This window comes from Scomber scombrus, chromosome 15 (genome assembly GCF_963691925.1).
Source record: "Scomber scombrus chromosome 15, fScoSco1.1, whole genome shotgun sequence".
In the NCBI taxonomy this organism is placed as follows: domain Eukaryota; kingdom Metazoa; phylum Chordata; class Actinopteri; order Scombriformes; family Scombridae; genus Scomber; species Scomber scombrus.
In genome coordinates, this window is record NC_084984.1 from 6,271,621 (window position 1) to 6,283,498 (window position 11,878).

General features: G+C 38.6%; 1 protein-coding gene across 1 annotated transcript; it reads right to left on the reverse strand.

Moving 5' to 3' along the window:
- Window positions 1-700: 700 nt before the first annotated feature.
- crhbp (corticotropin releasing hormone binding protein) lies at window positions 701-5,118 on the reverse strand. Its single transcript, XM_062434842.1, has 7 exons — window positions 5,029-5,118; window positions 4,821-4,914; window positions 3,744-3,901; window positions 3,038-3,248; window positions 2,107-2,252; window positions 949-1,066; window positions 701-855 (listed from the first exon to the last, which is right to left on the reverse strand). Exons 1-7 carry the CDS (start codon window positions 5,116-5,118, stop codon window positions 701-703), a joined length of 972 nt encoding a protein of 323 aa, XP_062290826.1.
- Window positions 5,119-11,878: the final 6,760 nt, after the last annotated feature.

Here is an 11,878-nt window from a genome sequence, read left to right on the forward strand (position 1 = left end):
TTATGTGTTTTAATGTGTGTGAGTGCTGCAGTGCTCAGTTTTGCTTCAGTATTAAAACACTTTGGCGTAAAACAAATAAGCACAAAACCAGTTGGGTGCTTAGTCATGCAGTATAATTTTATTACAAAAGTTTTTTTATACAAATTTAAATGCATAATGGCAATGAATACTTTTATTTAATATATCGAACTCTACCTACTGCCCTCATGTGGCAGGAAAGTACTTGTCTCATGTATCATTCAGTAAAATAAATAGAGTAACATTCATTTTAGCACCTTTCCTTTTCAAGAATGCAGACCATGAACCCATACAGTATATAACGCAACATCTGTGTCTCATTTTAATAAATATACACCTTTAAATAAAGCAAAAATAAAAACAATAGTAGTTCCACCAAACACAAAAGGACACTTCATGGAGCTTTATTAAGCAACAAACAGAATTAAATAAAAATGTGGGGAAAAGAAAAAGATCAATTGAAATCCAGTGAATTTTGGAGTTTGACTATTATAATATCTTTGTGACCGTATGTGTCTTAATTTTCATCTTTTATCTTCTATGTTTATGTCTTTGGATTTAAGACATTTCACCTAATCATAGGGACAGACTGAGGTGGATCTTTGTTTTTTTTAATAAAATAAATTTTTAAAAATGTTTACAGTCAAACGATGACATTTGTCCCATTATGATCCTGATGGGGTCAGTTACTAAAACAGAAATCTTCCACATTGTTGAGTTTGATCGTCTGAAGTTCCTGGCTGTCCAGCAGCCTGTAGCTGAAAGACACTCGGTTGACAAACCTCCCGCTGGAGACCATCCTCACCACGGTGTTATCACAGCCGATCTTCATGTGGGCTGCAGGGAAAGGAGAAGGAAATATCAAGCCTTGGCTCGACCGCAGTGATGAATGTGTAATGAGGAGGGAAGGCAGAGTAAGTGTGTACTCACTGGGTCCAGTGAAGGAGATGCAGAGGTCTGTGATTGGCAGCAGCTTGGACGTGTCGATGCCATTTCCTCCCAGCAACTGCACAAAATCTCCTGAATCTGCACAACCCATCATGGACCTCTGTGGAGATCAACATATGGGTTTAAAACATGTGGAAACTACTGACCTTCAGTAGGATTCAGTGGATATTCATCAGTGAATTTACTGACATGCTGCATCTGTTATAATACTGCTGAACAGCATAAATATGAAATATAACAATAATCCTGCTGGATCCTGTCAATAAAGTTATGTTTTAGATATAGAAAAGATCATATGATTTTTTTAGGACAGGTATTATGATTTAATAGTCCCCCTCTGCCTAAAATGACCTATCTTTACACGTGTGACCTCTTGCACTTGCGTGAGTAAATTAACATAACATTACCTTGTTAAGATGATATTGTGAACTTCTTAGCAAACAGTTTATTTACAAGTCCAGCAGACACGAGGGTAACCACATTATGACCTGAATGCAACAGCTACTTTTAGCTCTATTTTTGGTCTCCACCAACTCCTGATAAAGATATGTCTCTATGTCTCTAACTTTGCTAAATGCTTCACTATGTCTGTCACTAACTTTGTCTGTTTGCTGTTTGGTGTTGGGCAGGTAATGTACAGTGGGGTTTTTTTTGTTAGAAATTTCCCACTAAGCTGCCAGACAAAGCTGATGGTCAGGTATGAATCAAAACAACCAATGAGCTGAAAGATGTTGATCTGAGGGGAATTGCAGATATTCCTCTGTGAGTTTGCAACTGCTAGCAACACTTTGTTATATAATCACAGTTGCTTCATAACAAACTAATGTCTGAATTAAATTACTTTCTACTCAACATCAAAAATAGTATGTGACTGAGGCGTTGTTTCTGGAAAGACACGTTGGAGTTACTGATGTTTTCCAAGTACAATTTTTGGAGAACATTTCCATTAATCTCCATTGAAGTGGTGTTAAACTTTGAGAAAACGTGTGGTGAGAAGAATCAAGACCACATACACTACCAGTCAAAAGTTTTGGACACACTTTCTCATTGATGTGAATGGGAAAGTGTGTCCAAACTTTTGACTGGTACTGTAGTTCATAGTAAAGTGGATATTAAATAGAAATCAATGCATTTGTTCACCTTTGGCAAGTTGTTGTGGTGTCCCAAGCTGAACTCTGAGATGTCGATCGCCACTGGATATATGATGGAGAAGCTGCAGTTTCTGTGCTGCTGCGGGATCACCACTGAGTAACTGCCCTCTGGTGACTGGGAGATGACATTACAGGCTGCAAGGAGACAAGGACATACATCAGGAGCAGGATTTTTCCTTTAATGGATTCACAAATAGGAACATAGACAAGGATGGGCACACATACATGAATAATATACATACAAATGAGTAACAGAGAACATGTACAGGCTCTATGCTTTGTTCCGAGGGTCAAAAAAGGTGAATTAATGATGAGCAACTGCCTTAAAAGAGATTCATTTAAAATTAAGTGGTAGTTTTATTTCTGATTATTCAAATTGAGAAGATGATTTTATAACAATTGAAGGTTATTTTAAAAGGCAAACAGATCAAAAAATCAAACTGAAGGTAAAACTCTGATGAAAGGTCGCTGCACAGATTGCTGCCAGAAAATGTTATTTAATTGAGCAACTTTTTAATCCAACAGAGACCTTCCTCCGGTGTTGTCAAATATGAATCAAATCAATTTTACAATCAAAAAAATTATGCATATTTTTAAAAAATCATTGCACTGAAACATCAACACATTTTGGGTTCAGTTTGGTTCTTAGAGTAGATTTAGTTTTGTTTTTTTTGTCCTGTCCTTTCATGTTACTGTAGGACAGCATTTGCCCTGTGATTATGTCCCTGGTCCAGAAACACATGCAGTGATGGCAAACTGTCCCCTGTTGGTGCGCTTGATGACTAAAAAGCACCCTGCCAGGCTTGTATCATCACACATTAATCGTTGCACAGATCTGATCAACCCTTTATACACAAAGAAGTCCCAGAGTGGGCTAGAAGCAAAAGTTGGATTTGTATCTGATTATACAGAAAACTCACGGAAAGGGTTGATGACTTTCCTGATGGTCAGGGTGAAGCCGCTGCCGGGGTTGTGAATGCGGAAGAAGATCATGGCCACGTTCTGAGAGGAGAGCACGCTTCTCCTCAGAGATCCCGAGTCGCAGTAATCCACATAGCGCTCATACACAGGCAGCGGGTGATCCTGGGAGCTGGGGAACTTCTCCCCTTTCATCACCCAGCCGTCAAACACCTTCATTAAGCGGAGGAGAAGGTGAGAGTAGGATTTCAGATTCAGTCAAAGATTTTTTCTAAAGGGGTTAACATGATGTGATGAGTGTGTTTAGTTTAATCTTGTGTTGTGGGAAAGACATTAAACTTAATACTTATAAGGTTTAGACCACTATGTTAAGTTTAGCATGTGAGAAGCATCAGTATACAGCCATGAAGGGGAAGGTCACCTATAGTAAGACAGACAATTGCATTAAGTTAAAGGAGCTTTTTCCTCTAATCAGGAAGTGTTTCTATAAGATTAGTCATGCAAGTTACTGCACAGTGAGTGACCTAAGTGTTTGGTGGCATGAAACTCAGGCAGAGACTGTAACACAAAAACAAACTCACATTTCATCACCATTACAATGAAATATATACAGAATTATCAATGGGATTACAGGAAGATTACTAGAGACATTAATGGTGCAGTTTGGTGGGTAAATGTTGTTGTGTGTGGGAGTGGGGGTGAGTTTACCGTGATGAAGTCCCCTCCCCTGCAGTCGATGTCAACACTGTCATAATCCACACTGATCACTTCATTGGGCTCTGCTATAAAGAAAGCGGCACAGCTGAGCTGAGGACGCTCCGCTGTGAAGGTGAACTGACCCTCTACTGCAACCATGTCCAGACAACCTGAGGGACAATCACACATGGATGTATTTGTGAAAACAGAATAAATGTATATATAATAATTAACTAAAAAAAATAGCCAGCATAAGGTCAGGAGGTTTTTTTCAGTGCTCAAAAGATGCCCTCCCCTTATTGTTCCTTTTTACTTGCTCCTGATGTTTCCTTCTCTATTCTATCAATCAATAAATGCACATTATGTCAATAAAGCTAATTGAAATTGAAAAGTCCTACTTCAGATTTAAAGTGTTTACTACAATCTTTCTTGCAAAGACAGTAGGTATGATATAATGTCATGCAAATGTATCTTTACATTTATCACTCTCAAAAGAATATCTGCACATCAGCTGCACCAATTGTCAATCATGTCATTTGAAGTTCACCTTTGCCTTTAATTGTTGTTAATAATTGCACTATGACTCCAATTTTTTGTCCTAAAAGAGAGGTGGACACAGAATCTCTCTTCCTTTACATGTTGTGTGAAATTTAAGGATTTGAGAGAGGCTTTCCTTTAAAAAAAAAAAAAAAGAAAGAAAAGAAAAAGTAGGCTATATCATAAGTTTATCCATCTCCCGGAACCCCAGAAACTGCAGGAAATGTGCAGTAATAGCTGTAAAATATTTTAAAAACTGTCATATGTTTCTGTGTGATTACATCTGAAAAAAAGCATTTTATTATAATGTATTTTATGTGTGTTGATATTTGCATTTTGTACATGGTGCTAATCATCTGTCAATATTAATAAGTTTCTGTACTGCTTTTGCAATATAGGTTTCTGATCTGTCATGCCAATACATTTATTTATTCTTTTTTGTCTTTTATCATTTTTAAAATCCTTTTCTCTTGCCCCTGTGAATGAAGTGTGCTATATAAATAAAATTGTCTTGCCTTTGGAAATGACAGGTACAGATTTCACATCACTTACGTAAAGGTCGACGGTACATTAATTCCTCTGCTATTTCTCTCTTAGGTTCCGTGTTGAAAAATGAATATAAGTCATCTTTTGATATCTCGTTATTCTGCAGGAAGAAGAAGAAGAAAACAAAAAAAAAAAGTTTAATTTCGAAGTTTTTATCTGAGAATCTTTTTCACGAATAACAAGAAAGTTTACGTGCTTGATCATTAAAACTCACCTCAATATATCTGGAGTCTCCTTTGAGGACAGACAGACACAACACCAGAAAGAAGAGCTGCTCCCGGAAAGTGCGCTCCATAACACGCATCTCTGTCTGCAGGACGCACCTGAGTGGAGGAAGTCTGAGCTGCTCCGCAACCAGAGCTGCTTTTATAGGACCAAGTTTTGTAACGACCACCTGACACGGATGGACCCCCCTCCTTTACCCGACCATGTGCGTATTTGTGACGAGAGCAAGGATGGAGCGGGCAAGTTGAGAGAGAGAGAGAGAGAGAGAGAGAGAGAGAGAGAGAGAGAGAGAGAGAGAGAGAGAGAGAGAGAGAGAGAGAGAGAGAGAGAGAGAGAGAGAGAGATGGGCAGCTGATGCCTAAAGAAACTGAAGCAACACGTCCATCAGACGTCATGTACCTTCAAACTGTGTCAGGTAGCTGCAGTCCTGCCACAGTGCTGATCATGAAACAACTAATGCATGATGTCTGCTTCTTTTAATGTCACCACACACTGCCACATTTCTGTTTTTACCCATAAAAGTGAGCAGATTCTTGATTGAACATAGTGGATAAACACACCTTAAGTACTCATGTTTGTCTAAGCATTAGTATTATTTCAGTCTGCACACTTCTTATCTATTTAATGTTATTCATAAATCTGAGTTTCAAAGGTCAGTCTAAAATAAAGGCAAAAGCAACCACTCATTGTAAGCGTAATGTGAAAAAAAATTATTATGACAATTGTTTTTTATATATAAATGAAACATCTATAATTGTATGCAAAGTGGGCACACTCACCCTGCTGATGAAGATATGATTGGAAACCGGCTCCATCTGACACAGGATTCATCATTTCACACACCTGCAGCTGTCTTGTGTCAGGTTCAAGATTCAAGATTCAAGATTCAAGAACTTTATTTGACATTTGTGCTTGCACACATGGGAACTTTTGTGCGGTTTGTTCAGAGAGTCAAGTCAAGTTAAAATTTAAAAAAGACACACAAGAAAAACACATCCATAAAACACATACTTCTCTAGAAATAAAAAGAAAGTGCATAAAAACCCTGTATAAAGGGAAAGTTAGAGCATTGTAAGTTGCATTGTAAATTGAACAGGTATATTGCACAGGCCCAGGAGACAATATAATATAATATAATAAATATAATATGATGTGCTATGAGGTAGGTCATTTTGTTTTGGCCAAGAGTCTCACTGTGGCAGGGAAGAAGCTCTTAAAAAAGCGTGTTCTGTTTGTGGTGATGCTGTCCGCTCGTCTGTGTCTGAGGTTGTATGTGCAGTGTTTGTGTTTGAGCAGGGAGTGAGCCGGATGTAGTGTGTCTCTGATGATTGTCTCTGCTCTTTTTTGACAGCGCTGTGTGTAGATTGTGTCCATGGAGGGGAGTTCCGTTCTGATAATCCTCTCTGCAGTCTTTATGACTCTTTGCATAGCCTTCCTCTCTGTCTGTGTTTTTTTTCCGGACCAGACAGTGATGCCTGTGGTGAGGATGCTCTCTATCAGTCCTTTGTAGACCTGGGTGAGAGGGCGACAGTGCAGAACCGCTTTTCTGAGCAGCCTGAGGAAATACAGTCTCTGCTGGGTTTTTTTCACTGTGGCAGCAGTGTTCAAAGTCCAGCTCAGTGGAACATTGAAGGTGAAGTGTTGCTGCTTTTACTTTGCTCATATAGAAAAGATTATATCTTTATGTAAAGCCTTTGACTTCTCCTTGACTTACTGTGGCTTGGATTGTACCTCATTTGAAAGCCACTTTGGACTAAAGCGTCGGCCCAAATGAATAAATGTATGAGCCAATCCATCACAATGACAAAAAGACAAATGACAAAGTCAGGTTGTCTGGTAAAATAGTATGTTTCATCATAATTTTTATTAATAGAATAAGCATGGCGAACAGAGATCAAAGGTCAAGGTAGACTATACTGTCATTCCCTCCTTTTGTAAACATACAACATAAAGTATACAGTGAAATAAAACTGTCTTTAGGGCTACCATGAACTAAAACATGATACAAAAAGCTGCAACTGAACATGAAAGATTCAAAATTAAATAGTTAGATCAAGTCACTTTTATTTGTATAAACCAAAATCACAATGAAGTTGGCTTTAGCACTAAGGTGGTGTGAGATGGGACTATAAACCAAGAATCAGAATAGATTTACAGTAGCCCCATCAAGGAGTTACCAGATGTTTGACATATAAAAACGGATTGGCTTCATTTGGTTGCTATTTTTCCTATGTTCCAGTACGTGCCACCTGAATGAGTTTACATTTCTCATACACGTAATGTATTTAATTCTTTGGTATGCTATTGCAGCAGTGTGATAAAAAAAATGCACAATTTCACCATCAAACATCATGAAGTGGAACCTCTTGCAGCAATTTTCTGTATGTTTCTTATTGTCAACAAATCTCATGTGCAGAGCCAAACCAACCATGAATTGATCTATTATTGGCGCTTTTCCAATACACAGTTCCAGCACGACTCGCCTCGCCTCGGTTCTTTTTGCATTTCCACTAGGGAAAGTACCTGGTACCTGGTACTTTTTTAGTACCTGCTCTGGTGAGGTTCCAAGCGAGCCAAGCCAGTACTAAAATGTGACGTCAACACACTGCTGGCCGCTGATTGGTCAGAAGAGTTGTCGCTGGAAGAGTCATGAGCCGTCCCACACAAGAATCAAACCCGGCATCAGTGAGCTGCATCATGACACTCAGCAACATGTTCCTTCATCCCGAAGATTATGGCTCCAAATGGCGATCACGCTTTCAGGCTCCAGGGAGTAGTTCCATGTAAGACAGATTGCATGTGCAGGAACACAGTTCATCATTTGTTAGTTTATTGTACTACATATCACAACCTCTTGACTTTGTGATGTAGTTATTTGAGAAATTAACATTGCAGTACAAAGTGTGATAGCACAGCAAGCTAATAAAGCACTGTAAACAGACCCATGTTTCTACATGTGCCCAGTCGTACATGGAACTGCTATCTGGAGACTGAAAACATGATAGTTGTTTGAAGCCATTTCCAAACAAACTACAGCTACCATTGCCTTAGGGGTGAAGGAACATGTCACCTAGTGCATCGCTGTGGATCACTGATGGATTTTTAATAGCAATGGAGGTCTAAAGCACAGAGGAATTACATATATCAGGCTTTGGATACACACACAATACTTGTAAGTAGATCAATCTGTTGTTGGTTTAGCTCTGCCAATGACAATAAGAAAATATTGAAAATCACCAGCCATATCCATTAAGTCCATTCTCTCATATTGCCTGGATGATTGGTGTATATGTCACATCTAACTCATGTAACAACCTGTTGTGATTTATACCCAGAGTACATTCACTATGTTTCTTTCACAGCTGCCTTGTGTGACGATGCCATGTAACTGGTCCGACAGCCCATTATTTTAAACGGCAACAGTTTGAAAAACTTCGCATTGGACTGGAAGCCCATTAGTCCTTTATCCCAAAAACATAAACCCACTGCCCCAAAGGCCTGTTGCTCTGAAAATACACACCGTGCCTGAAATTTCTGCCCTTAATATTTTAGTGTATTTTGACGTGTAAATGATCATTTTAAAAGGGTAACCCAGATCTGTCACATCAAGCAGCATGTTAACGGAAATTTGGAAAGAAGTAAGGCCGGGAGTTTCGGATGGACCTTCAAACCAATGAGCAGTCCCGGTCCTAACAAACCCTGGACCCTTCACTGCTGTAGTCTGGCTCATTTTGGTGTGGTGAGAAGTCTCTGATGAATACCTGGGTGTAAAAAAACCAACACTATCTGTTTTGTTTTTGTTTTCTGAAAGAATGTCCCATGACGTTTGTACCAAGGAGAGTTTAAAATGAAATGTGAATGTGAATGAAGTGTACCAATTATGTCATAATACTAAACATGTTGCATCCCAAATTGTACACATAATCAGTCGTTGGTTATGAACTGGAAAACATAAAGAGTAATTTATCTCATCATGCAAAATAGTGTTTACCAGATTACAAGTTTCTATCACACATCTGGCTCCTCTTTCAAAATTACATTGCAGCATCTGTAAAAGCATAATTTGCTTGTTTATGGGAACTGAAAAACAAATTAACAGTTAAATTAAATGAGCTAGGAGCAAAATACTTGATTGCCGCAAAGTTTTAAGTTGGTTTCTCCGACGTTATTTAAGTTAAGGACACAAAGTACTCATCTTTCACCTGTCTGAGCTCATTCCCTAAGGTCCGCAGGTGCCTCAGGCTGTTTAAAAGTCCAGCCCATTCAAATGCAGATATTGGGCCTCAGTGTAATCCTTCCTCTGGGTGGAGAATGGTACAAAAAAATGTTTGTTTGTCCAAGATAAGGTGTGTATCTCAGTCTATGTGTGTACATATATACATCACATCCACTGAGCTGCTGAGAAAGCATAGACTGGTGATAGAAGCCAGTGCAATGACAGGTGCCACAATGGTAGCTGAAGTAGTGTGTGAAGCAGTATGACCCACTTATGTATACTGCATGCAGCAGTACTTTGTAAGGGCAGCTGCAGCATGTACTAAAAGTAAAAAGTAGAAAAATGTGAGTCAGAATGCACTGACAGCTTAAGAGAAACCTTCCAATCCTGCATACTTTCTAATATCTGCACATTTGGCCAATCGCTATGTGAAGTGGATGTGATTGTCAGATTGTCTGGTTCAGGTAAGGGTGTGAATTATGAGTCACTTTGCAGAGTTGAATAGTTTAATTCAGTTCAAATATTTGTAGCCACACACTATGTAGAGAGATTTTAAAAGATGCAGTTTATGATCAAAGGTGATGACTTTCGATGTAGCCCCATTGGAGAGGCTGATAATATCTAGCCAGATATTATCATGCAGATTATAATGCAGACGCCGAAGACGCTGGAGTGGCTAGATAGATACGTCATTCATCCCCTTGGAGAATTTCTGTTATCCAGTAGCTCACACACACACACACAAATAAATAAATAAATATATACAAATACCTTGAAGTTAAAAAACGAAGGTAAGAGCAAATTAAAAAGCAGCCTAAAAAACTCAATAAACATCTAAGAAAATTACAGTATGATTGTGTCAAACAGTTAAGAGGAGGAATACATATTGCACACTTGGTCACACTCTTCATAAGCCTGCATTCAACAACATAAGACATCTTTTGGAGTCCACAAGGAAAAAGGAAAAGAGGCAGACCAAGAAACACCTGACACGCTGACCTGGAGGCAGATATGAAGAGAACCGGTCACATTTGGAGACAGCTGGAGAAATTGGCCACAGGACTGCGATGCCTGGAGAGTATTTGTTGGTGGCTTATGGCCAAGTGGGGTCGCAAGGCTTTAGTTAAGTCAGTCTCAGAGAGGCAAGGTCCATACTTGTAATGAAAATGTATTCCTTATGGAAACCAAATTAAATCGTCATCTTTCATTCATGTTATCATTGGATGCAAAAGCATGAATGTACGTCAGTAAACAGGAAAGGTTTAGAAACCACTCACCAGGTTGGAGGAATAATTGTCTCTACAAAGAAAAAGTAAACCTAACATTTGCTCTGTGCAGGCTTCAATATCTTTTTTTGTTTATGTGTATTATTTCTATGTATGGCTTTTCCATTACAGCAAATATAGCAGTTTATATTGTATGGTGTCTCTATTATACTCAAATGTGAGCGGTATGTATTTGTTAAACCATGCACACACTTTTCATTATGTACACTAATTTGAGGTACTTTAAAATTTGCATGCAGACTTTTTCGATCTGAGCAGTCATTGAACCTATTTTCTACCCCTTTGATGCAATGTGCGGAGGGAGTTTTATTTGGTTTTTGAGTGAATCTGCAGAGATGCCGACCTCTCGAGGGAATCTGTAGTTTCTCATTTAGCCCTGAGAGCTCAGACTGAATAGTAGAATCCATTAAGTGCTGGTGATGAAGCTTCATTAGGCTCCATCAAATCAGATGCTCCCCATTGTGTCCTTTATGCAAATTATGTACATTATCTTTTAGTGGAGTGGACTCTGACATAATTAATGTCCACTTAAGCAAACGAGATATGCTTTTGCTATTGTGGACTGAAAGATTCACATGTGCATGAGTTTCAGCTCTTTTGGGTTGGATATTGGGGTTGAATTAATCCTTAATTAGGCTTCTTTAAATAATAGCACAAATGTATTCCTTTTTTTTAGCATAATTTCTCATAAAACTGTGGCCTCTTTGAAACAATTTGAGCCTCATTAAAAAAAATAAAAACAAAACATTCAGATAATAATGAATCATCAGTTATGGGAGCTTGAAATCTTGCATCTTGACCCACGCATACCCTCCACCTGTCGACATAAATCTGACCCTTACCTCTTATAATGAAAGGTCAGACAGAAAGCCTGGAGCTTTGTGCTACTGACATTTCACCAATGTTTTTGTTTTTGACGTTTCCTCCGTCTGTGCCTGACATTTGTTTAGACCAAAGCCAAATAAATATACTCTGACTACTTTTTCAAATTGGCCACAACTTGGTACACATCTTTCTAAATGTTTAAGTATCAAAAATGTATTTAAAAAATTGAAACATATAAACATAAAGTAGTTAACAGCACCAGACATGCCGATATAAATTCTGAACATGCTGCCTCGCAGGGTCGTGAGCCAAACACTGTGACTGAGATGCTGTGACTTGACTGTGAGATTGCCTTGTATCTGCTCCCACTGACACTGATAAACAGCCCTCACATTCAGCAGAAATTACATGTTAAATGAAAACTTAAATCTTTTGCAAAATTTCAATTCTTCAGGTGTTTCTATACTTACAGTAATAAGAAAATTGCACTTCTTATCACAAGATGAACTGTC